Here is a 27,525-nt window from a genome sequence, read left to right as displayed (position 1 = left end):
AGGTGAAGTGACTGGACTATGGGAGTTGTAGCCGAATCAGCCCATCCTAGTTTGAATGGACTGACGGGGTGATAACTATAAGCTGGTGGCTGGAGAAGGAGTGTCATTGTGAGCATGCCCTGGAAGAGCTCATCTTCCCTGCAGCCCTTCCCCTTCCTGCTCCACTTCCTGGCCCCTATGAACTAAGAAAAGCTCCTCTACCACACCCTTTCCCCATGATGTGCTGCCTCACTTTGGGCCCAGAGCAATGGAGTTGGCTGTCTATGTACTGAACCTCTGATTCTGTAAGCCAAAATAAATTTTTCCTCCTCTAAGCTGTTCTTATGAGGTATTCTGGTCATAGCAATGCAAAAGCTGGCTGAAACACCAGCCAGGCTAAAGAATTCTAAATAACTTAGATAGAGAAATCTGCCTCCAAGGAGAGAGTGTCAACTCCCAACCCCTTAGGTGGAGGCAATGCACACTGACCTCTTTCTAAAAATGCAGGTAGAAACTGGGAAACAGGAACTTGACATAGGAGAAGCCTGTCAAACCAGACCTCATCAGGGGCGCGAGGCCACCATCATTAGTGGCAAGTCACACTGACAGCATGTCCCCTTGACATGATGTGTTGAGAATGAAATTTTACCTCTTTTTCCCAAACCCACAACCACTGGTAATCATGAGAAAAACAGCAGGTAAATCTCCAAAGAGGAACACACCTCCAAATTGCCAAGGTCACCAGAAACAACGTCTGTAAAACTGTCACAGCCAAGAGGACCCCAAGGAGATATGGGGAGTAAATGTCACATGGTATCTTAGATGGGATCCTAACAGAGAAAAAAGACATTACAAATGGATTAAGAGACTCTGAATAAAGTATTCATCTTAGTTAATAATAATGTATCAATACCAGTTAATTATATCAAACATGTCATACTAACACAAAGTGTTACTAGGGGATACTAGATACAGGGAATTCTTAATTTTTCTGTAAATCAAAAATCTTAATTTTTCTGTCAATCAAAATGTTCTTGTCATATATAACTAAAAGGAACAAATAAAAAAAATTGGAAAGGAAACTGTTCTAAAAACTGAAGTTGCCTGGGTAAGCAGGTGCGCACACACACAGCCCAGGTAAGCAGGTGCACACACAGAGCTTGCAACACAGCCTGAGAGTGGGCAGCAAGTAAATGGTAGCAGCAGTCCTTGGCTGGGAAAGTTGTCAGAGGGGTGCTGGGCCATGCCAAGGGGCCCTTGAAAGCATGGTGGAAGGTCGTGGGTGGCTCAGGATTAGCTAAAAAGACCTGGTAGAGAACAAGGTGAAATCCAACCAGGCCAAACTCCCACCAGTGTGATTTCCGCATATTAAACATACCCGACAGACATGTGCTATGCTCTGAATGTTTGTGCCTTCCACAAATTCCTATGCTAGCTCCAAATGATGGCATTAGGAAGAGGTGCTTAGGTCATGGGGGTGCACCCTCAGGAATGGGATCAGTGCCCTTGTAGAAGAGGCTCCAGAGCACCCCTTCTGCCTAGAGAGGAACAGACAGAGGCTCTGTGAATTGCAGCAGTCCTCACCCAGGTCATTCGAGCGCCCTGCTCTTGGTTTTGCAGCCTCTGGAACTGTGAGCAATCATTACTGGAGATGTGTAAGCCCCCAGCCCATGCTATTTTGTTACAGCACCTGGAAAAACTGAAACACCTTCCCAAAGTCACCTCTGCTCCCAAGGGCTGTGCACCCCTCCCCATCTCATAGCCATGACTCCCAGAGTTTATTCCATTTCCTCACTGGCTACGTGTGCAAGGCTCTGTCTCCTGGATCTGAGTCCCATAGAGCCTCCCTCGGGAGGGGACAATGGGCTTTGTTGTCAGGGCCTCGAAATAGCTGCCCAAGTGAGAATGGGTAAGCTACGTACGCACCCACTCACTATGGTCACATTCCAAGGGCCCTGGGGCCATCCTGCAGAGAGGGGAAACTGAGACCCAGAGACACTGAGAGGTGGTTTTGAGATCCCAGGGAAAAGCCAGGCTCCCAGACCTGAGTTCCCACTCTCCATGCCACAGGAAGGTTGCCTGGTCAAGGTGCCAAACAAACAACCACACAGCCTGGCTCCCCCCATCCCACTCTGAGGGCCCAAAGCCCCTCAATAGCCAGCACTGCCTGGGCAGCCCATGCTATGCACCCCCTGTTGCAGGGACTGAGGGAGCCCACTCCCACGGCTGCTGGACTAGGTGTTCATCTTGGCTTGCTTCCACATATCTGTATGCTGACCCCAAAAGCAGCTTTTAGATGATGAACCTCCTTCCTCTTCCCTGGTCTACACATGCTCTCATGAACTGTAAATTCCTCGGGTCTGCACGTTAACTTTACACCAGGTAACTCCTCCCGCGTCCTCGCAGCAGTGTTTTCAGGAAGCTAGCAGGAAGGGGCGGGTGCCAGTGAGCATTATCACTGCTGCCTCATTCCCACTGGACTAAATCCTGTGAGGCCCGTGGCCATGTAGTCACATCACAGGCACCTCATACTGACACCAGTGGACAAATTTGGAAAGAAGGGAGGGTGACTAAGGCCCAAAGCCTTGCCCGGGGAGGCTGCAGAATGGCTACCCAAGATCTGAGTGCCTTCTCTCAAGGAGTAAGGTCCTGGTTTTGAGCTACCTATGAAGACACTTTGGGAACTCACCTCCCTGGGATCCACCTGCAAGGCCAGGGCTCCCAAGTTAGCCTCTGGAGCTGAAGAGAGGGTCTGGCCTCCACTCAAGTCCTGGGAAGCCCTGCATGATGCCAAGACAAACATGAGGTCTTCTTTGCACAGATATCTAGGTGCTGCCAAGAAGCGAGCAGAGGCGGCCAGGGAACAGCAGCATGTAGCAGCTGAAATATGACTCATTTTCTGAAAGCTTCATAAGCAGGGGGTTCCAGAGATAAAGAACCTGGCTTTATCTGGATCACTAGACATGATCAAGAGCTGGCAGACACTGTTCAGGCACGGCTTCTGGTACTTCCTGGGCACATCCCCTTTCCTGGGGCAGAGTGGGGGGTCAACACAGCTCCCTCTGCCCACTTGACAGCAGTGTGGACAGGTGGGGAGTCTCTGCCCAGCAATCTGATGCCCCACCCTTACACAGAGTGTGCTTGGGGACAGATTTGGCCTTTTTCTTCCTTGCCTTTTGAAATTTCAATGTCCATGGCAATGTTTTATTAAATAATACTCACCAAAAACCATTTGTGCCTGAGTAACATTGGCTTAACACGCCAGATGTTGGAACCCCTCAGGCAAGAACAATTAGAAAAGGCACAGAGGCCAGACAGAACCACTGAGTAGGGAAAACAAGTGTGTCCCATCCTGCACAGCTGGAAACATGGGACCAGCCTCATTCTACACCCAAGACCAAAGCCCACTTCAGTTTCCTCTACACTTATAGACAGTGAAGGATGGGAAGGCTGCCTTGCCCACTGGGTCTCAAGGATGCTGACCCCAGTCAGGGCCCTGCAAAAGACCAGCGATTACACAAAAGGCTCCACCAGGGTGTGGCACCAGGCCAGGAAACACGGGTTGCTAGAGAGAGACTGCAAAAAGCAAGGCCTCCTGGAAATACAGGATTGAGGAGACCCTGGCACTCCAAGGACTTTCCTGACAATTCGGGGTAAGAGCACACAGCCTAACCAAACTGCCTGATCAAGCTGCCAAGATGCATCCTCTTTGACAGAAGGTTTGTGTTGCCCACGGCCTGTGGTTTCCAGGCAGTGGCATGCTATGCTATTTGAGACATGAGGGCATAGACCACTGGCAGCAGCCATGTAAAAGTCTGCACAAAGGTGTGGTGCCAGAGAGAAAAGGACAGGTGTGCAAGTGGTGGGGCAGGCCTGGCCGCACTTCAGTGGACCTGTACCTTGGTCAGCAATAGAACACGCTTCTGGAGCCTCTGGGCCAGTGCCTCATGGGTCTCCCGCTTCTTCCTCTCCTCTAGCAGCTGGCTACTGACTTGCCGGACCTCCTCCTGGAGCTGCTGCTGGGCCTTCTCCAGTCCCCGGGCACTGTGTAAGGAAGACAAAAGGGGAGTGATAAGGTCTGATGAGACCACCCCAAGGCCCTGGGATGATTCCCCACAGCGAGCCCCACCAGGATGCCCTAAAATAGAGCTGCACGTGCAGCCGCCTCGCTGTCATTTCCTCACTCCTGAATAGCTACTTAACGCCTTTCAGGAGTTTCTGGATTTCAAATAGACGCCCAGGGTGATCCCAGCACACGGCAGGAGGGGGAGGGAAGCTCAACTCCACACACAATGGGAAAAATTGTCAGCCACGCAGTGCTTCAGTACGGGACTTCTGAATGAGCTAAATTGCCAGCACAAGCACTTCCCATGTGAATCACAGTTGGCGCAGATGTGCAGCATGGAGGGGGCTGCACAGTCCCCAAGACTTTCTGCCCATCGAAACCCTCTCGGCCACACACTGGGCCTATAGTGTGGGAGAGACCCTAGGGTGCAGCCAGGCTGAGCCCTCTCCCTGCCTCTGTGCGGCCAGCTGATGTTTCCTGCCTGTCTCCAGCTTCAACATCCCCCCTTCCCTTTGCATCCCCACAGCCTCTGTCTCCTCATGTCTCCCCAGCATCATACCACCTCCATCCAGATGGCCTTCTGGTCCATCCTCTGACAACACATCTCTTCAGACCAGAGAAGGCAGGAGCTCTCCAAGCAGAGGGCAACCTCCCAAAGTATGCTTGGGAGAGCCATGACCCCTGATCTCTCAATGCCACCAATTCCCCCACAGCCATGCCCAGCACAGGCATGAAGCTGGCTGGTCCTTCAGAGGCCGGCTCAGGACCCTGGTGAATGCTGTCAGCACCAGAGAACTCCAGCCAATGCTTAAGGGTTCCTAAGATCCACTAGGGAGGGACAAGCAATGGTCATGATTAAGAGAGTGAGTGAGGCAGGGCCAGTGCACCAGGAGGGCACATTAGCATGTGAAGAGGGAGCAGGGTTTATCTCCTTCACTGGCAAAGATTTCTTCCCAAAGAAAATCCTAACCAATCCTTGAAAATAAAACATGAACAGGATGATAGGGTTCTCATATAAGGTGACATTCATAACATTTATGAGAGGTGACAATAAGAATGATGGGGCCACTTTGAAATTTTGAAATTTGGGGATGGGCTGTGAAGGACATCTGCAGTCTGAGATTATGTTTGGCATCCAATTATTTCTCTTTGTTTTGATTACATGATTTCAAGGAAACCTTAACTCATAAGGGCGATAGATAACGATTTCTTTAGAGGTAGTCTCTACTGCAAATTTTTTCTCTTTCACATGAATGAGTACTTACTGGATTTTCTAAATTATAATTTAGTAAAATTCTTTAAGCAGCAAAAATATAACTCGAAAGTGAATGTAAATCAAAGATTTATGGAACTTTCTAAGGGATCTGGTAACGGCCTTAGTCCTGTTGAGTGTGGCAGGGAACACTGGTGTAGGCTGCCTGGGACAAGCCAACCAGAGGCCTGCAAGACCATGGAAGCTGGAACCAAGGCTCAGAATCAAGATGCTGGCATTTCATTCAATAAACCCACTCGGAAAGCCTGGCACTGATCTCTACTCCAGATGCAGAGTCAGCCACTGCCACCTGCACCTCTAGGTGCTCCATAACCAAAGCCACAGTATAAAACAAGTGCAATTATTCACTGGAAACAGATATATTAAGAGGCTATTTTGAGTTCCAGTTCAATTTAAAACTATTCATAGACCAATTTAATAATCAAGAACTGTGAAATCGACTCTTGAATCATTGAATTCAGGTGGGGAGGTTCACAAGCACCTTAAATCACTGCTCCAAAGTGGGTAATTTAATTAGAAGAATGGTAGCATTCGATCTGCTGTTTGAAGAGTCATATACACAGAGGAAGAAATGTGGCAATGCGTCTGTAAGGTGACAGGGCACAGTACGACACTGGATAGGGTTGAAGGGTAAGAAAACACTCTGAGAAGCTGTCCTTAGCACAAGGGGGTTAATGTAGGCTTGAAAAGAGAGTGACAAACCCCACGTCCTACACACTAGAAGCACAACATCATCATATCTGTGGGGAGAGCTGGGCCCTCCCCACCCACTGCAGTTGCAAAGGGACAGGAGGCCATGCCATATCTGCTATTCTTTTGTGATCCTAAGGACCTGTGCTTGGTGTCACAGAGTCATGTTGCAGGACTGGGCACCAGGAACCCAGTACCAAGTCTGAGCCAGATACTAGCATGACATAGATGGGCCCCAGCCACTATAGGGAGGAGAGGACACCAGGCATGGAGATGCCCTGACCCAAGCCTTCTGCCCAGATCCAAGATTCCCAAGTACACAGCAGCTGCAGGCGGTGGCAGGAGCTGTGCTCCATGGCCCCCACAAGAGAGAACGGGGCCTCTAAGGGGTAGGGTACGACACCCAGGTTGGAAAAGCTCACTCACCAGGTCACAAAGAAAATCCATGCTCTCTCAAGAGCAAAATGCATTTCCTCAAGTGAGAAGGAAAAGAAATAAGCCAGAAGAATACTCAGTCCTACAAGAGACTCTAGTAGGCAAGACAGCACCAACTGCAGCCCACTGCCCTGCCCGTGGCAGGGGAGATAAGACCTCTGAGAGCCACCAGACTGGGCACAATCACGGTTCCACATCTATTGGGCAGTTCCCAGGGCAGTTATCTGGTTTCCAAATTTTCCAAGAGATAAACATAGACTTAAAAACCCTACTTCAGCAGATGACAGGGAGACTGAGTTCCTGAGTACTCTGCAGAACCTCGCTGGGGGTCAGGAGCACTAGAAAAACAAGAGGCATTGAACAGCCAAGGGCCTGCCTCATGGACTCCACCCACATGGATCACATGCACAGAGAGTTTACTAATGCAATGTACAGTTAACCAGACATAAACTGAGTGATACAGGGCAAAAGGAACAATCCAAAGACTGTGGGAGGCAACAACTGAACAGCTATAATTCCTTGGACTTCATGACAAAAGGGAAAGACTGAAATAATTAAAATCTGGAAACCTCAGAAGAGGGACCCGTGGTATAGAGCATTGATGGTGTCTGAGCCAGGTGGGAGCCCTGCAGGGTCTGGGCCCAGGCCTCTGAAGAGGGCCAAGCTTGCAAAGGCTGCTGCTACTGAACTCTGGAAAAGCTGAAGACTGGATACAGCTGCTGTGAGGTGATAAGGAAGTGTATGAAGGAAAGGAAGGTGGCCACAGGCAGGACAAGCCAAGGGCAGGGCCCCAGCCACAGCCCCCTCCCCCTCCCCCTACTCCTCCTCCATTCTGGCCATGTCTCTCTAGTACCCACTATGGGCTGACAAGGCACCAGTCAGACAGTTGCAGAGGGCTGCAGGTCCCAGCACTGCAAGATGGAACACAGAGAGGGGACTCTAACTGAGAGGAAACTTTGCAACTGGCAGCGGCAAAGACAGAAAAAATGAGTGCTGTGTTCTCACATCAGGAGGCATACTGGAAGGTACTGAAGGCACACAGGCAAAGGAAGGAAGGGCACCACATGACGGTGGCAGGAGAAGGGCAGGCAGGAGGTAGTATTCACATCAGCCCAGCAGCAGCACTGCAGAAGAAGGACTCACGGCCCAACAGGAGGTAAGTGAGGATCAGAAGGGAGACACTGGGCAGACAGGGAGGGGCCTACACAAAGACTCAAGAGGATGAAAGGGAGCAAAGTCAGAAAGCAAGGACAGCCCTTTTGGGGCCTTTGCTAGGCCACAGAGGTGAGCCAAAACTAGGTCAGTAGAGGACATAGGCAAGAAGAGACCAGCTCTTGCTTATAAAACAGAAAACAGTGTGGAAGAGTGTTGTTCACGCGTTCCAGGGGCCGGTCCTGTTGAAGCAGGAAGAGGCAGAGTACTGTGGGCAGTGAAGAGACAATTTCGCCTGAAGGCCCAAGACAATGAGAAGGACTAAAACATGGTGAAAAGAGGGAGGATGGCCCCTCCTCAACACACACACAGAGCCCAAAGGCTCCCAAGCAAGTGCTACTGAACCCAAGGATGCAAGTGGGTGGGACAGTAACCCTGGATCAGAACAGGACCTCTCCGTTCTGTCCCACAGGCTTTCTGAGGGCCTCCCTGGCTCAGAAGCAACTGGGTGACCAAATCCCACAGCACTAACCCACACCAGTTCCCAGGCTGCGGGTCCATCCCCATTGGGAAGCTCCCTCTGTTCACGCTCAGCCTTTCTTCTAAGGGAAGAAGAGAGAGCTCATAAAAAATTAAACTTCTAGCTCCATGCCAAGCTGAACTCTAAGGTCAGCAGTATTTCCATGAGCCTTTGGGAGTTCAAAACAAAGCTCTTGGTGCTTCAAGGAGAAGCTGGGCATGTTTATCGATCGATGCCTTTTTGAGGCGGCATCTAGTGAGAGAAACAGTCCATGCTTTTGAGAAGCCATCTTTGTAAGTGGCAGGCCACTGCAGTCCACTTTTATGAAGTCTTCATCAGAAACTCAGGCTAAGAATATCCACTTGAAGGAACAAGGAAAGGACACAAGAGACTCCAGAGTGGCAGGAGACATTTTCACAACCTTCTCCAAGAGACTGCTGGCTGAGCTTCTTCCCTTGCTCGGCCCAGCATGTCACCAGCTCTGCTGTCTGTCTTCTCACAGCTCCAGCCTGGCAGCCCAAGCACTAACAGGGCAAAGAAAGCACATGTGTGCAAACAGACACTGAGATTCCTAGACAACATGGCCACCATGAGGGACTGCCTCTGAAAAGGAGCAGGGCAGGAGGTACAGTGCATCCTGCATGCTTGGGATGAGTGAGGGGCTGCATGGTCACAGTGCCTGAGCCCTGCCTGGTGTGCAAACCCAGGGACACAAAGGTGCCTCAGTAGCCACAACCAGTCCCAAAGCCAAAACAAGAACTCTGAGCTAAGCACCACCCCTATAATGGACTGAATTTATCTGTGTCCCCAAATTTGTATTTTGAATCTAAATCCTAACATGACAGTGTTTGGAGGTGTAGCCCTGGACAACTAGATCACAAGGGAAGAATCCTCATGCTGGAATGAGTGTTCCTATAAGAAGTCCCCTGCCTCCCCATCTCCACTCTCTCGCTGTAAGAACACAGTGAGAAACAACACTGAACCAGGATGACAGCTCTCGCCAGGCACCAGTGATCTGCAGGGGCCAAGGACTTTTCAGCTCCAAAAATGAGAGAAAGGAATGTTCATTGTTTGAGTCCCAGACTCTGGTACTTTTGTGATGGGGACCTGAATTCATTACAATCACCTTCTCATCCGTAACACCTGGACAAGAGCTGACACAGGAAGCTTTCTGATGGCTGCTCAAACATTTCCCTGACAGCGTGTGCCAATCTGTGGGTGGTCTCCAATTGGTTAAGTTACAAATATAATTGCATGGGTACATTGTTTTCAGTAATTGCTCTTTTGCATAAAACTCTGCAGGAAAATATTGATAAAGTTTAATTCAAACTGTTGCAAAGTCCTTAAAAACACCTTTATTCTTAGTCATAGACACAGATCAAAATCCACTAACAGTCCTACTATTATGGACAATAATGTACCAATAAAAAATATGGAAAAGACTACTAACACTTAAACTAGGAGAAAAAATGCCCACCAAGAGGACTGTGGATGGAGTTCAATGGTAGACTGCTTGTCTAGCATGCTTGAGTCCCTGCATTCACTCCCCAGCACCACAAAATATAAAAACAACAAACAAAAAAAAAAAAAAAGAAAGAAAGAAAAACAGTAACACAAGTGATTTTTGGCATTCTCCTTTTTGCAAATGGGTAAATGCAGACCCACATGACTGAGTCACCTGGGTCAGGCCACTGTGTCCCCAACAGGAAACAGCAAATGCTTGCCCTCCACAGCCTCTCATTACTCTGTGGATGACCAAGTCCTGGAGCACCACGGCAGTGATGGCAACAGCCAGAGTCAGCCCAAGTCAAGCCACCCACCAACTGGTGCCATGCCATATGCCTACCTCAGGGATAAAATGCCCCAATCTCTCAGGCCATGCAAGGGTGCTGACCTACCCCAGAGCCAGGCCTCTGGGCTGGATCTGTTGCACTGTTACCTACACAGTCCCCACTGTGCAGAGGAGGAGCAGGGCACTATGACATGGCTCCCTCCCAGCACATCAGGAAATCTCCAGGAGCTGAAAGAAATTCTAGAACTCTGCTTGTCTAGTGAGTAGAAGAATCTAGCTAGGAAGAATCATAGGCAGGATTAGGAAATGGAAGACAGGGTGAGGGCCAGCGGTCCCACCAATGAACTAAACCTGGAGTGTGTGCCAGGCCCCCATCCTGGGCCCAGAAGACAGCTGCACACTCCATCAAGATGGGCACTGACAGATAAGAGGATGTCAGAGTCTAATAGACAGTGAGCTGATCAGCAGTCCAATGGGATGGGGCGGCATGATGCTCTGAGGCAGCAGACGAGACCCCAGAACCACTGTCTGCCAAAGGAGCTTGAAAGGGGCAAAGATAAATAAGGCTAGTCTCAGTGAAGTGAGAAAAGGGTGCTAGGGGGACCCCCAACAACTGAGGAAAGGGCAAACAAACAGTGAACACAGATAAGAGCACAGAGGACTGCCTGCGGTGTCGGGGATGCCTGCTCCAGGTGGTCTGCGGGAACAGGCAAAAGCAACGGGAGACAGCAGCTCGGTTACAAGGGGCGAGAAATCTCATACTCAGAGCCCTCCAAGGTGAAAAGACTACTTGGTGAGAATTTCTCCCAACAAAGAGACCACTGTGGCTAGCCAAACACTAGGACGGGGCCCCACAGAGAATCAATGATGACCAGATTTCAGAAGACTTACTTAAGATTTCCAGGTGAACCTGGGCTTTATTTCTGGCCGGTGTAGCCTGAAAAACCAGTAACACATGGACAGGAGACTAAACATTCTGCAAAATAGGAGGAAGAAGCTGATCATACCCTTTCCAGGTGGGCACTCGCCTGAAGATGGAGTAAGAAGCTCCCTTTCTCCAACTGCCTCCAAAAGAAGTTTTAGTTTCCAAGTTATTGCCAATAAAGAATAGGTCACAGCACCCAGCACAGAGGAGCTCATAAGTACTATGGGCAGTAGGAGCCAGTGGCCCAAGTGTGCCCCGCAAGAGGTCTCAGGGCAGTCAGGAAAGCAGGGCTGCACTCCCCACAGTCCTGCCCTGTCCTGGCTGTTAAGGCAATCCACAGACAACTGACCCAGAGTCACGGCGCCCTCCTTTTGGCAGCAGACAGGAGGGAAACCAGAGGTTTCTATGGTCCACAGTCCAAGGAAGGGCAAAGCCCATCCAGAGCATGTCCAGATCAGTGCCTTTGAAAGAGGCAATTAGAGTAGAGAGAAAGCAAAGGATAAATGTCTGAATAGTGCTCTCTAGACAGGAATTCCTACCCAGGCCAGCACAAAGCCCAGATAGCCAGAAGGAGGTAGAAATGGGCTTGGTATCTGGGGAAGAGTGGAGCCCAAAGCAAAGACTCCAGGCTCCCACTTAGGGAAATATCACCCAGTCCATGTGCTGAGGAGAGGACCCCCCAGGGCCTGCTTGTCCTCGAATCTTCCCATCCCTGTGAAGGGATCGACACTCACCAAACCCCACCAGGCAGCACCAAGGAGCCTCCCTGAGCTTCCCTTCCCTACTACATCCGGGGTACAGTGAAGCCTCCAGAGAACATTCAGAGCCAAGCTCCATTCCAGGTTCGGGTGTGACTACTCCATGGCCTCCTGGCTGCCATCACTGCCCTCATGGACCCCACTCATCCTCCTAGCCACCAAATCGACCCTGAAATGTAAACTCAGCACAGTCTCATCCCTGGAGCCTCTCCATGACTCCTGCTCACACACTGCAGGAGCACCAGGTCAGGTAAGCCCGCCTCCCCCAGCTGCTTCCCAGGCACCATGGCCACACTCCCTATCCACACATTCACGCCTGTCACCTCAGGCTTTGGGTGGCTGTGCATGCATCCTAGAGAAATCTCTCACCTGATGCCCCCATCAGACAAGCACCTTCCTGCCTACCACCTAGTTTAAGTCACCTTTACTATTTGATCTCATGGCCCCTGTTCTTTCCCCCATGTCATGACTTGCCATATTAACACACATTTATGTGCTTAATGCCTTCCTGCCCTCCTGCATGCCAAGAGGGCAGAGGTGGCAACTGTTCAAATCTCTACTCCACATCCAAGTGCCGTGCAGAGTGGCTCTTCAACAAATCCCTGTTGTTTCAGTTCATACTGATGACAGGCCACCTCTAAGAAGTGGAATCATGGAATGAAGCCTGTAGCACCTCACCGAATACTAGGCTGCTCATGGACATGCCAAGGCAGAGGAGACAGAGTTCCAGGGCTTCAAGAGAACGGTGCAGACAGCAGGTGTTGTGGAATTTACAGCCCATTTGGGGAACAGCAGCAGGAGTATGTCAGGTGGCTCCAGGTGAGGGCACAGTGGAAAAGCAGGAAGCATTCTGCACAGGGTTCTTGGGACAGAGGACAGCAGGCAGGCCTAGGAGGCTGGCAGGGACTGAGAAAGACTGTCCACTGGATGCACCTGGCCTGGGCCTGGAGGAATCCTCCAATTCTGACAGAGAGCACTGTCTGCCAGGACAACCTCCCATACCACATGCAGATGCTTGAGAGTATGCTGAGTTTACATTTCAGGAAATGCAAGCAGCCATGTTTACAGGGGCTGGAAGAAGCAATACAGCAGAACCCCTGTCTACCGCTGGAGCTTGAAAGGGGCAAAGGCAAAGGTGGTAAAATTTTAGATGGAGCACAGACCAGGCAAAGGTTTCCAGAGGGCAAAGGCAGCACTGTACTGATGCCAAGCTCCTAAACCCCTTCCCTGCCACCGCAGAAGGTCATGTGTGTGTGTGGGGGGGGGGGGGAGAGACATACATATTCTTTCTTGTGAGTAGGTCAGGTCAGCCATGGAATCAGTTCCACAGAGGCAGCGTGGCCAATGCAAGGGCTCACGTCTAGGTACTTTTGAGAAGGAAATCAATAGCTGCTTCTGGAGAGAAGCAAGGAGACATGGCCCTGAGAGTCCACTGGAGCAAGGGACCCAGTGAAAGCCTCACAGAATCCGCCCAAGGAGGCTCCGCACACTGACAGACTTCTCCAACCTCCGGCCTTCTCACTGACACTCAGAGTCACTAATCTCAACCCAGTCCAGCTGGCTACACCACACTTAAGAAGTCACATAGGGAAAGTAGAAAGCAGGTAAATACCCAGCAAGCACTGGGTCTCTTCACGCACCTTAATGGGATGGGTAAACTATCTGTGTCCAGTATGTTGGGTGGCTCCTTTGTAATGAGCTGGTGGAGATGCACATCCCAACCCCCTTTTCTAAATCTGTGCAGGACCGAGGGTGGCAGCAGAGGTGGTCAGCAGGGTTCTCCTGCACAAGTATGCCGCCCTCACCCCGGGGCAAAGCCCTCAAGGTTACAGGATGCCACTGCACATATAATCTTGAGTGGTGTCCACAAGCACCTGAGCAGCTCAGATGAGAAGCAAGCCTGGCCAGGGCCACAGACAGGAGTCATGTCCAGAGCACTGTCTACCCACATGGGCACTCCCATGTGGCCAAAGCCCACAGACTATGACAAGGTTGCCTTTGAAACGAGTGGGGAGAAGGAACCAGAGACACAGAAGGGAGCAGAGGCAGTCCTGCTCCACCTCCTAACACCGTGTGCCCAAGCGCAGACTCAGAGCAGCAAGCTTCCCCCGGCGCCCTCGACGCCTAGGCTCAGCCTGGCACGCAGCTGTCTTTATTTACGCCATCTAATTCCAATCTTAAATGCCTCCAAGTGTCATTACACATTTCTCTGAAAAAAATAAAAATAAAAATCCAAACAGCTGAAACAAAACCAGAGAATGAGAAAAGCAAAGACTGAAATAATTACCAATCAACTGCACGGCCGAGGGAGCAGGCTCCGAAGCTATAGTCTGGCCTCCCGGTCACTGCTCCCGATGATGCCTCTGATGAGTGCTCTGTTCCTAACATCTCATCAATTTGAATCACCAAATTCAATTTGCATTCCCAGATAAACAGAGGCCACCCAGTAAATACTCTCATCTGACTTTGAAATGTGAGAAGGAAAATTGCCCCTTACAATTTCAATTCATAATGCATAACCCAATTTAGTTGACTGGGAACCAACCTGTAATCCCATTGGTGGGGCTGCCTCCAAAGCCAGGGCATTGGGCAGGAGCAGGACAGTAAGCGTAGGCCCCAGGTTGCTGATAAGTGGCTCAAGTCTTTACTGAGCAACTACCATGTATCTTCCTGCCCAACTTTTGGAAGAAAAAAAAAAAGATGTAGATAGATAATTAAGACGATCTGAAGTGATGGCTGATGCAGGCACACATGGCAGATGTCCTGGAGCCACCCAGCTCCAACTTCTGGAGGCAGAGGAGAAGGAGAACTCTCACGTGTAGCATCTCAGCCTTGATGTGCCCGTGGACAAGGTTCTGAGCACATGGCTTTCTATTAGGGATTGCAGAAAAGGAAGACATGGACAGTCACAGAGTCAGCAGGCAGCAGAGCGAGGCTGCAAGACGGTCATCTATGCTCTTTCACACACCAGAGGTCAACAAACAGCCCTCTGCTTATTTTTTGTAAATAAAGTTTTATCAGAACATAGCCATGCCCACTGCTGACATATTATATGTGGCTGGTTTCCTGTGGAAGACTGTGTGACCTAAAAAAACAAAAATATTCACCATCTTGCCCTTTACAGAGAAAGGCTACCAATCTGTGGACCACACCAAAGACGTAGAGTTACCAACAGAGCGACAGAAATAAAGACATGAGCTCCACCTTACTGAGGGCCATCCCAACACTGCCAGCATCTTGGCATGAGAGCAGCTCCCAGAACAAGACACTCCTGCCAGCCTGGCCCAGCCACAGACCCCACAAATTCATGAATTCCAACAAAAAAAAAAAAGAAAAGAACCTTGCTAATCTATAACCCACTGCCTCCTCCCGCCTAGTAACTCACTTATACATACATCACTGCCTTCTTGCAAATAGGACTCCATCAAAGGACACGGAGAAGCAGCTCAGGAAAACACGTAGAAACCCCTTTCTCAGTCTCTCTCCAAGAAAGTATGTTTGATGAAGCAGAGGTACTGAGCCCCTGCCTGGGATGGAGGGATTTCTACCTCATGCTCTAGCTAAGGCCACAAACACACAGGGGTATGATACTTCCCAGGGACGCTGCACCTGGAGACACAGCTGGGACATGACCTGGGCCTTGGCACAGGGCACCCTGGCTCATTAATCCTCAGCTATCTCACTCCCTCCACAGCCCCCCAGCCTTCTGAGATCCAGACTCCATCTCCCACCCTGGACACAAACTCAGGAGAAAAAAGGAGAAAGAAGAAAGAGCTGCTGTGACCATTTAAGAGAGACCAGGACCTGGGCAAGGGTTAGGGACACAGCAAAGGAGAGAAAAGAATAGCAGCAATGGCCAAGTTCAGGGAGGGTCCAGATAGGGGGCTCTGGGTCTCAAAAGACAACGGGCACATGGACAGCAGTGGCCAGCTGGAGCCAGGGTCTCTGGACATGACTCCTTGTCCCTTCTTCATCAGACTATGAGTTTAATAAAAATACATCAAGTTCCCCAAAACAGACCTTCAAAGAAACAAAGCTCTAATCATCTGTCATCAACTCCACTCTCAATGCTTCTCAAACTCTCAAAGTGTCTCTGTGTTGGCCAAGCTGTCTCCTCCTGACAAGTCCTACATGGAAGAAATACCTGTGGCAGGGCATGGAATGTAGAAAGAACAGAGCTGCCCCTGTAGCTAGGGAAAACACACAGGGAAATCCTGCACTGGGCCAGGGCCAAACCACGCACAGAATGGCAGAGGGCAGCTTCCTTGCCAAGCCAGCTGAGGACCCCTTCCTCTCCTCCTCCTCTCACTCAATAGGCCAGCATCCCTGAACGTCCTCTGTGTGCTGCTCTGGCTGCTACACAAGACTTGGAAGCCAGTACAGCCCAGGGGATCACACATGTGACAGCCCCAGGATTGAAGACCCATGGAAACAGAGGTGTGTATGGAGGTGGAGAAGCAATGACCCTCACCAGGTCCAGATATGATCTGCATCTCCCAAGAGTTCATGAGTTTGTAGCTTGGTCCTCGGGTGGTGATGGGACCCTAAGAGGTCCCAGGTAGGGGGGCTCAGCACTTGTGGGAGGAGGTGACAGTTCTGCTCCACAAAACTGAGTCCTTTAGTCAGCTAGAGTGCACCCACAAAGGGGACTGTGGGGCTCAGGGCTCTCAGTCGCTCCCTGCTTTCTGGTTTATGACATAGGTTTGCTTTGCCACGAGCTCCTGCCATGATGTGCCATCCTTGCCAGAGGCCCAAACCCATGGTGCCACCTGATTTTGAACTGGAACCTCCAGAAGGTAATCAAAATAAACCTTTTCTAAGTTAGTTGCCTTAGGTATTTCATTACAGTAACAGAGAGCTGACTAACGTATGTGGGAACACGGAGGAGGAGGGATGATCAGAACATAGCATAGTGAGTGTGAGATCTAAGCATGTGCATGTGGAATACAGGAAGGCAGGAGGGGCCCCCAGAGAGCTCGGCTGGGGTTCCTGTAAAGGCAGTAATTGTAGCCACCACCCAGGAGGTTGCCCAGAACATGCTGGCACAGAGCTAGGCCAAAATCTCCATGTCTGGGGACAAGAGTCCACATGACAAGTGAAAGAATGGCATGTCACACTGCAGGACCAAGCCGAGAAGAGCTCTGAGAAGTGAGGGCACAACGCTTAATTGAGATTGTGAGTCAAATCGGACAAGCAGTTAAGAGATGAGACAGAATAATCTCAGCAACATCTCTCTCTTTGGAATCACCCAACAGCCCAATTAGTGGCTCTGATGCTGAGGTTCCCAGCACTCGCACGATCAATAGCACCCGCTGGCCAGCAGAGCGGGATGGCCTGTCTGCACTGGACCAGCTTCGATCGGCACCTGTGCTCCATCATAATCCTTCCAGCCGCCTGGCGGAGGCTGATTAACAAAGCCCATTCTGCCTGTTTATTCTCCCATTGATTTCACTGTGCTCGACCCAAAGCCCAAACATCAATACCCTGGTGGGTGAGGCACCTTTCCAGGGCCTCTGCAATCTCTCCTAAGGTGAGGAGTGTCCCCAGCCCCTGTCAATCACATATGCACGGCACAGAGAGCCATCTCTCTGTGTGGGGGACATCGTGGGTAACCAGGGCTAACAGAGTTAATGCTGTCAATAACTAATAAAAAAATCCCCAAAGCATTCCCCACATTGGAAAATAAAAACAAAAGGAGAAAATGAGATTTTCAGAATTCTTAGTTTCTCTTCCACTATTTTTAGTGAGAGCTGGGAGCAGAAGGAGGCATCTGCTGACCGATGGCTATGTCAACACGGCCACTCATTTATTAATCTCACTTCCTCTCACCCCGGGCTCGGGCTTGGAGAGTTGACACTTGGCTTGAGAAATGCCAGCTCTAAGCAGTTTATTTCCTCTTGAACTTTAAGAACTGAGACAGAATTGACCTTTAAAAGGCAGGGTTAGTGCTTGTCGGAACTGCCGCAGCACCTCTCTGCGTATACAACATGAGAGGTGCCAGGCAAACTCCCGTGAGCGCAGGCAGCGAGGAGTAGAGGCGCTCTGCGCAACAGAGGAGGTCTGAGGTGGCACAGGCATCTGGAGACTTTAAACACGCCAAGAGAGCCAAACACATCACACCTCCTGGGGTGAAGAGGAACAGCGCCAGATGCTGCAAACCCCAGCACACAGTGAGTCCAAGCCCAGCCCCACCACTTACTAGTGGCAAGCAAGATGGACACTGAGAGGCCAACATCTGCTTCTCAAACTCTTCCCAGAAAAGCTCTTGATGGCAAGGCAGATATGTTCCCTGACACTCAGGAGCCCTCTCCCAGCCTCTTGGAAATTTTTGTTGACAAGTCTCAAGTGGCCACTGGGAACCTTCTCATGGCCTGGTTATGGGGTATTCCAGGAAGCACAATGAAATAAGACATCTCTAGCCTGAGGAAATTCACAGTGCCTTTAGTGACACAGGTTGGCCATTCTATCCAAGAGCCAAGAGCAAAGGTCAGACAGGAAACAGTGAGTCTGGAAGGCAGGAAGGCAGGCTCTGGGCAGGGAGATGCTCCCTGGCAGAGGCATTGCTCAGAGGCTGTAAGAAAGCAGGTCCCAGCCCAGTGCCAGTGATGAACATCCCACCCTAGGTGAGAAAAAGGGACAGTACAGCCAAACAGAGGCAGCCCCTAGCCAAGATGGGACATTCACAGGCAAGAAGGAGGCACAACCCCACAGGACTAAAGAAAAGGCAATGAAGGTATAAGGGCAATTTCTACACAGCAGCAAACTTTAACCAAAGCTCCTGAATCACACTGGCCATCCACCCACTGCCCGGCATAGGCCACAGGCAGAGCCCAACCCCCAGGGAGGGGTATGGAACAGGAAGTTGTCATGGGAGGAAGTGACCAGGGCCAACACCTGATCAGCTTTAGAGACTGGATATGGACTCCCCATGAACCCAACCAGGGGAAAGGCCACATAAAGGACAATGACCTCATGGAAGAATTCTAGTTCTCACTGTAGATTAATGAGCAGCACATCATCTGTGTAGTTAAAAGATGTTTCGTGGTAATAGTATTAACAAGGGTGGGGACAGTATTCAACAGTATTTGGAGAAATTGGTCAAAAATCCAGAAAGTTTTGGAAGTTTCTGAATGGAATGCAGGAAAATCAAGGTCTCTGTGACTATGCACACCTATTTCACCTTCTAATGGTCCATGACCTTCGGACAGAGAGGCTGGCTGCAAGGGACAGCCCTGACCAACCAGAGAGACCACCACTGGTGTTCAAGGTTTTTACCATGTCCCAGTGTCAGCAAGGAAGAGGCCCAGGTGACCTGAATTTACTGGGAGGGCCAGGGATCTGCCTGCCAGCTCCACCTTAGCTGGTACACACTGGGCCTCCCACACACCCACCTCAGAAATGGCAGGAGAGCAGCATAAGAGCAGAGCTGGGCGGCTGCTGCTGAGCCGATGCCCTGCCAGGCCCATCTGCTGAGCACAGATTAGAAGCAGGAAATGCAGCTCAGCAAGCACACAACAAGAAAACACATTTTCTGAGCCATTGTATGACTTCCACTGCTGCTCATCTTCGTCACTCAATGGCAATTCACTAGCTGTTGTAGAAGACACTTAGAATTTACCTCAGGCCTTGGAATGGCTGCTCCTCCTACCTCCTGTGGTCCAGACAGCTCTGGAAGCCTGAGGCCACTCCAGAGGAAAAGAGGCAACAAAAACAAGGCCAAAAGACCGGGACAGTGTTCCCCTATCATCAGGCAAAGGGATTGCTATTCTGGATCCCTGTAAGAATCACTCCAGGTTAGCAGACAACAGATCCTCACTGTCACTACCACCAGCTACACTCTCAGGATACCTCTTAGTCCTTACCTCTTAGATGTATATCATATCACTGATTCTGCCTCCTGCCCCAAGTGAAGTGCTTTGATCATCCCCCTGTGAACAAGGAGCTTGATGGGAGAGGAATGGCAAGTGGTGGGTCACCTCCACCAAAGTACATTCCTGAGGAACAGTCCTTTATCTGTCGCCTCAGGGAATCAAGAAACAGAAGTGAAGGAGCCTCACCCACACCTGTTCTGAGACCCCAGGGGAGGACACAGACAGCAGGTGGCTCACCAGACACTGAGTCTGTCAGAGCCTGAGACTTGGACTTGTTTGTCCAAACTCCAGAACTGTGAGAAATGGATTTCTGCGGTTTATGAACCTTCCAGGCTCAGAATTTTTTGTTACAGCAGCAGAAAATAATGCAACACAGCTTATATCAAAAGACAGTCTTGGTGGATCAATGATTTTAGACATGAAAGATGAAATCATAAAAGGGGGAAATATAAAAGGAAATTTTAATGATCTAGGAAAGAGAAAGTCTTTCTACATTCATACAAAAACAAAACCAACAGAAACACTAAAAGAAACAGCTTCTATATCTGACTACCCAAGAATCAAAAGCTGGCATCTGGAAGAAAACTGTAACCAAACAGGGAAAATGTCAAGTTGGGAAGTCATATTTTTTGACAAAGGCCTAACCTCCTTAGGCTATTAAAGGCTCCTCTAAAAATTAATTTTAAAAAAGACAGAATAATAGGCAAATAAAGATTACAGATAGGAAAAAACGTAACTAAAAGATCCCTGGACACATTGCCAGTTACCTAAATGGTCCAGGAAGGGACAGGTGCTGCACACACCAGCACTAGAAGTCATGAGTAAAGCCACGCACAACACACCTCATGCCTCCTGCTGCCAACAGCAAGGCTGGTGGGCACAGGGAACAGCTGGAATTCCCAGGCTGCTGGTGGAAATCTGCAGCCTCACAAAGTTCACCACACGACTGGGTTCCCAGGTCTGAGGGCAAGGGGCAAGCACATGAGTCCTCAAGTGACCTGCACAAACACACTCATTCAGGAGGTCAAAATCCAGACACAGTCCACAGGTCTATTAGCAAGAGAATGGCTGTACAAATAGGGTCCTTCGCACCATGAACACCACTCTGACACACGAAGACACGTGTCACCATAGGCCCTGCCCCAATGGAGACAAGCTTCCTCTGCTTGTGTTCAAGGGTCACCTATGTTGTGGTGGGCATACTGGAGGCTATCCCTCTTTTTCTGGTACCATACCTGCCTATTACGTTCAGGAACAAGTGGGAACCCTGTGGTGGAGGAGGTTCCAACAGGGGTCACATTCACATGAGGAGGCTCTAGCAGCCTAGTTTCTGAGGTGCTGGCCATGCTGTACATGTGACACCAGGTACAGAATCATGGAGAACAGTGAGGCTTCTGTTTTTCACTATCTGTAAATCACACTTCAAGAAGGTACTGATTTTTTTAAAAACCATGCTGATATACTATTCTCACCTAACAGATTTCTACCCCCACAAAAATCCAAGGGCAGAAGCACTGCTTTGACATGCTGTAGAAACAACATGAATTAGTTCTCATATTTCATGGCACCCAGGTCCATGGCTTCTCCATGGACATAGGACCTGCAGGCCAGGGGCAACTACCCAGTACACAAGTCCACCACCCTTCCCAGGCCCTATGGCCAGGAGTCAGGTAAATACGCTCCTAGGAGGAAGCTTCCCCCATGGGGCTGCACAAGGCAGGGCACCTAACAGAGAGGGTCAAGATGAAAAAAAAATCAAAGTCAAGATGAAGAAAAAGGACTCAGCACTTGGTGAGGAATCATTAGAGTATTGACACAACCTCACTCATGCCAGAGCCACCAAACTAACCCAGTCAGTCCTTAGAACACGGTAATTAAGGAGAAGAGCTGCCAGCATCCATTAATGAGAGCCTCCAACAAATCACTCAGCCAGTGATAAGGAGCAGGACAAAGACCTAAAGGGGCGGCTGAGATCATCAGGCAGCACCCAGCATCACCACCCCATCGAGAGGTCCCTTAAACGCTGCCGCGGGTGATGGATTAGACCTGGACGGGCCCTAATTGCTGTTATCTTCTCACACTTAACGTGAGGGTAGAACAGGAGGAATGGAGGGCCCGAGGACAGGGAGATACAGACAAAAATCCTGAGCCTGGTAAGCTGAGGGGAGGATGGCCTGAAGACAAAACGAGCCCCTGGAATTTGAGAAGTTCAGGGAAGAGGTGGCCGTGCATTCAGGACCTGGCTCCAGCCCCAGGGAAGCTCTCCCTTCAGAGCTCTGCGTGTGATGCTGGGCAACAGGGGGCTGATCACCGAGGAGGGCACTAGCCCCCGGGGAGGTGCTGCTGTTGTGTCACGGCCCTGGTGCTGGGGCTCATATTGGTCAAGACCCACAGAACTGTACACAGCAGAGTTTCACTCCTAGGAGATAAAAAGTAATCAGAATGAGGGCCCACTGAGGGGGAACACAAATGGCAAAAGCATTTCATAAACACAACCCTGCAAGGGTCATGCCATGAGGCCACCAGCTCTGGTCTTTCCTGCCAGGTTAGGGCAGAAGAATCATCCACAGGCATCTCTGTTGTAAAAGGATTGTTGTTCCCTGACCAAGAACAGTAAGCTGAAAGTTGGGAGTGTAGGTTTAGAAACTGCCTGTCTACAGAGAACAGCTTGATCCCAAGATGTCAGCACCCCACAGTCCCCCAAATAGCACCAAGCAAACATAGTGGCATGCACCAAGAAACCTGGGTCCTTCTGAAGTGCTCCAAGACCCTCGCCAAGGACTACCACAAAACAGTACAAGGGCCAAATGCACCTTCCTTCATCCCTCTCAGGGTCCTAACAGTAGGCCCTACAGAGATTCCCACCAACAGAGCAGGAACGGGAAGCACAAGGATGCCAACCAACTGAACCAAAACTACATAGGAGGCTGGGGGTGGGGCAGTGGTTGGAACCCCAGCATTCTAGCCAAGCTGGTCCTGTGATCATGGTTTTCTTGATTTTCAAACATGACAAATCCTTCACCTCTGTAAGCCTGAGATCCACTGGCAGTTAAAGATGCTGGTGTGGGGCTGTGTGTGACCACATTGTGTAGTGAAAGAAAGACGAATTTAACATCACATTCTTGAGTTCTTGCATATTAAGAAATCAACCAGTTTGCCTATTCCTTCTAATTGGTCCCATGGGCAGTCTACTGTGGGCAGGGCTCTAGGAGAAGATGGGGACAATGTGGTCATAAGCTAAGAGATCTGGTTCAGATTTTATTGAAGTTCTTCTCCCCTGCAGAAATGCACACACAGCAATGGGCAGGGAGTGCTGTGAGAGCAAAGGGGCTGTGGCTCTGGTGCAAGAGGAACCCCGGTGACATCAGTGGGATCTCAGAACACACCTGTGCCTCATCATCCCTGCTGCTGAGCCTTCGGGAATGAACTGTCCAAACTCTCACAGTTCCCACTCATCCTGGACCCTGCAGCTCCCAAGGTCTCTTGCCCACCTACACTCACTCCATTCAAGCCCCTTAAATATGCTGAGTTCCATGAACCCCAGACACAACTTCTTCAGTGCTAACTTTTTAAAAAATTATTTAAAATATTTTTTTAGCTAGCCTGGTGGTACACAACTGTAATCCCAGCATCTTGGGAGGCTGAGGCAGGAGGATTGCGAGTTCAAAACCAGCCTCAGCAAAAGCAAGGCGTTAAGAAACTCAGTGAGGCCCTGTCTCTAAATAAAATACAAAATAGGGCTGGGGATGTGGCTCAGTGGTCAAGTGCCCCTGAGTTCAATCACCTGTACACTAAAATCAATCTATCTATCTATCTATCTATCTATCTATCTATCTATCTATCTATCTATCTATCTATATCTTTTTTTAAAAGTTGTTAATGGACCTTTTTTAAATTTGTTTATATATGGTGCTGAGAATCAAATACAGTGCCTTACACATGCCAGGTAAGCACTCTGCCACTGAGCCACAACCCCAGCCCTACCACTAACTTCTAATGCCAATGAGTGTGCTCCAAGTTCAGGGGCGATGCTGCTGCCACCTGCAGTCTCAGACTCTCCAGCCTCCCCCAGCTGGCCTGCTACATCTCTCCTCCTGTCTACTGAGGCTCCTCTGCCAGCCTCACCTTGTTTCTCATGACCTTGACAGTGATGAGTGCTGGTCAGAGATTGTTAGCATGTCTCTTAACTAGGGTCACTCCACCTGTTTCTCAACTGTACTGGAGCTGCCAGTTTGGGAAAAACCCCACTGTGCAGAGCATCCCCCATCACCACGTGGAACCAAGGGCACTGTGATGTCATGGCACCACCTGCCTCACCTGATGAAGGTGTTGTTGGTTCTCTGAGGTCAGTGGATGATTTTCCTTTCCTCACTCTGCTCTCTGGAAGAAGTGGGGAAGTCTAGCCCAGCAGGAGAGAGGGTACAAAGGGCCACTTCTGCCGGGGAGAGCACCAACTGTATTACCTGGGGTTCCTCACAAGCAGGGTGGGTCTCCAGCCCATCTAGTGACTCACTTATCATTCTCTTAACAGCATCTCTCACAGAGCTGCTGTTTAGTAAGGTAAACTGATCGCTTTTTCTCTTTTGCTGATTTGCTTCTGGGCAGTAACCAAAGCTCAGCACACAACCCAAGGCCATGCAGGTCCCTCCTGCCTTTTCTTCCAGATGATGATGACGGCAGGGCCTTCCCTGAGTGTTAACAAGGCAGTGCCTCGGCCCAAGCTGACTGTTCAGAAACCGCTGGCTTCTCGAAGAATATGAATACTTTTTGAATCAGTGCACTATTAAGAATTCTTCCTGAGGAAATAATCAGCAATCGTACAAGAAAAGATTTGGGGGCATATATTAATCAGAGTATTGTTTATAAGAGAGAAAAAACTATTCCTACCTAACAGTAAGAGTGTAACTAAATAACATATTCATAATGAGAATGGTTTACAGTCAAAAAGTTGTTTTTTGAGGTTTATTTTCGGTTCTGGGATTGAATCCAGGGCTTCATGCATGCTAATCACATACTCTACCGACCAGGCTGCACCCCCAACCCCAAAAACGTATGTTTTAAAAGAAATTTAATTTGGGAAATGTTCACAAAAGATTAAACAAAATAAGAAGACTCAACAAATAATGCACATAGTATTATATTTTTCCTAAAAACTACATCGGAAAAACACATTCTATATATAAATAAAAAGCAGGCAGAATCTAAGCCAACACATTTACAGTGGTTTTCGCTGGACAGGAGGATGATGGGAAACCTTTATTCTCATCTTTTCTGTTTGTTTCCTCTACATTGTCAAATGCTCTAAATGAAACTGGATTCCTTTTGTAATTGGACCCAAAAAAGGTTATTCAAATAAAATGCTGACATCCTTTCGCTTCCTTTCCCTTCCTCCCAGGTGTGAGGATGCAGCTGCAGGAACGTGGGGAAAGCAGACACTGAGAACCTGAGGAAGAACGCGGGCACCCCAAGGACGGTGCTCTGCTTCCTTCACCCCCAAAGCCACAGAGATAGCAGCAAATGCCCTACTGCTAACCAAAGGTGCCCAGATGAGGCTAAATATGAAAGGGTGAGGAACATTTGAGAAGAGCCCAGGAGAGAATATTCTGGAAATGCATGCTGGGTGGCCAGGGCACACTTGGGAGAAGATATAAAAGAACGAGGCGTACACCATGGAACGGTCAAGTCTCACCCACATGAAGACACTAAGGCCAGAGGACTTCCAGGAATACAACCATGAAGCCCTTCCTCACAATGACCACCACAGCAGGCCACCCTGAGGCCAGAAGCCAGGCCAGACCTCTCAGGAAGGAGACGCTTGGTGGCTCAGTTGTGTTCCCTGCTCACCCTTGACTTCTTACATATGATACTTCAATAAAATGTTAAGAAAATAGTTAATGCCTCAAACTGAAATGACATAAGCAGTAAGACATTCTACAAAATTAAAAAAAAAATGTTTTTGCAAAGACTTAAAAATTTAAAAAGGAAGAGCACACATTCCTCTTATAGGATACCCCCCTTTTAATTTCAGGTAAGGAGATGCAAAGCAGGGCCAGCTTTGCCGCCTGGTGACAAGGGGAGGGATCAGGCAGGCCCAAAGCCACGGTCACTAGTAAAGGAACTTGTGGATGGAGAAGCGATGGGATTGGCACTAGCTGTCACTAGAAAACAATGTGAGCCAAAGGCTTGTGGGACAGCAGCAACACCCAGAGAGCAAGGCAGGTGTGCTTCCTAAGCCAGTGTGATCACCTGCCTGATGAATGAAAGGCACAGAGGTATGAACAGGTGAGACAGCCAGCAAAGCCAAGATGCAGGGAAGCACGTGGGGTGGGATGGGGCAGGAACCACAGACATATACACAGGAGTGTGCTGGAACTGCAGAACTACAGACACCATGACAAACTGAAGGGACAAGAAGCACAGAAGTGGCAGGGACACATCCCAAGAACCCTAATGAATGCCTGGAATCACAGAGGATACAGAACCCTGTATACACTGGTTTTTCCTTTGCACACATACCTATGATGGGATTTAGCTTATAGATTGGGCACACAGGGAGATTACCAAGAGTAACTATTACAACAAGCTATAACAATATGCTGTACTCAAAGTTCTATAAACATGGTCTCTCCTCCACCAGGGATGATGTGAAAGGATGCAATACCCGAGTGAGGTGAATGACTAAGCACTATGGCCATAACTTTTGCAATCTGAGCTACAACAACAAAACTAGCACGAATTACTTTGCCTTCTCAATTTCACAGACAGAAGATTCATTCTTAGCGTAGATCAGTGCAACCTCAGCACATGACTTTTTTTTTCAGCATTTCCACCTTTCACTTCAAGGAAGGATTTGAGGCTTCTCTTTTTGGCATATTCTAAGCATCAGTACTCTTGTACCATGGGCCATTACTAATGACATAAGTATTACTTGAACATAAGCACTGTGATACCGTGATAGTCAATATAAATACACAGAAAGCTGCTAAATGACTTTCAGGTGAGTAGAATATACAGTATGGATACAATGGACAAAGATGTCCTTCCTATACAGCTACACAGGACAGAATGAGGTCTTGCTATGCTACCTGGAACAGTGTTCAATTTATAATTTATGAATTGTTTATTTCTATACATTTCCACTTACTATTTTCAGGTTGCAATAAGTGAAACTGCAGAGAGCAAAACTGCAGAAAAAGGGGGAACTACTATAACAATAAGATATTAACTGGCAGCTCTGGATATGTAAAAGGGCAACCAAAATCAGGAAAGTGGTGGGCTGTATCTCCTCAAGAGCAGAAGGAAGAAGGAGAGAGCACATTGATGGAGATCCTGGGAAGATGTGCCAGGTGAGACAGAGTCTTGGGGCTGCTGAGATCAAATTCTTCTGAGCTCAATCAGGATTTAATTGTGTTCCAACATCTTAAAAGCAACAGATAGATAGGAGTGAGCAAGCACTGCTAGCAGAGCTGGCAGGTGGATGGGGCCAATGTGGCATAGCATTGCAGGTCTGCTCGTGATCTAGATGCACTCCAGGCACTGAGGGACAGCCACCAAGGGATTTGTCAACACAGGTATCCTAGTTGGCCAAACAAGGGTTCCAAGAGGAAACTCACTTGTAGAACAGGTCTTCCTGGGCGATGAGTTGGTTTTGACCCCTGGCCACTTGTATACTGAGACATGCCTCCCTATTTTAGATACAAAGAACCCTCGCCAAACCTGAATATGGTTCTGGTCTTCACACTCTGAAGGCCACATCTTTCCCTTTGCTGATTCTCATGGGGTTCTATACTTGATGCCCTCCTGGTTCCCTAAGTACCATCCCATCTTCTGTCATATTCTGGGTTATGAGAAGGAGGCAGGAAGCCCCTTAGCAGGGACAGGAGGATTCTGTGAGTTTGGACATGGCTGCCGAAAACCTTCTTGCACATGTCTCAGGCAAACCAGTCAACTCAGGCCCCACCAAGGAGCCCACCATGGACATCAGGACATGGGTCAGTTTTAGGCTGCCTCTGCTCTCAGCCCTGTGCCCAGGTCAGGGCTGAGAACACAGACAAGGCACAGCAG

The 27,525-nt window shown here is 49.2% G+C and overlaps 1 protein-coding gene across 7 annotated transcripts in view; it reads right to left on the bottom strand.

The window, feature by feature from the left end:
* The window catches only part of LOC144373013 (mitotic spindle assembly checkpoint protein MAD1-like), a 221,576-nt gene that overhangs the window by 80,230 nt on the left and 113,821 nt on the right, over positions 1–27,525 (bottom strand). For all 7 annotated transcript variants that reach the window (XM_078036151.1, XM_078036147.1, XM_078036148.1 and 4 more), the window contains one exon: positions 3,879–4,023. In XM_078036151.1, coding sequence (XP_077892277.1) covers positions 3,879–4,023 — 145 coding nt within the window. The remainder of the gene's footprint in view (positions 1–3,878; positions 4,024–27,525) is intronic.

The sequence above is a fragment of the Ictidomys tridecemlineatus genome, unplaced genomic scaffold, assembly GCF_052094955.1.
Source record: "Ictidomys tridecemlineatus isolate mIctTri1 unplaced genomic scaffold, mIctTri1.hap1 Scaffold_206, whole genome shotgun sequence".
Taxonomy (NCBI): domain Eukaryota; kingdom Metazoa; phylum Chordata; class Mammalia; order Rodentia; family Sciuridae; genus Ictidomys; species Ictidomys tridecemlineatus.
Note: the sequence above shows the minus strand (reverse complement) of the source record. Positions and strands in the feature narration are given on the sequence as shown.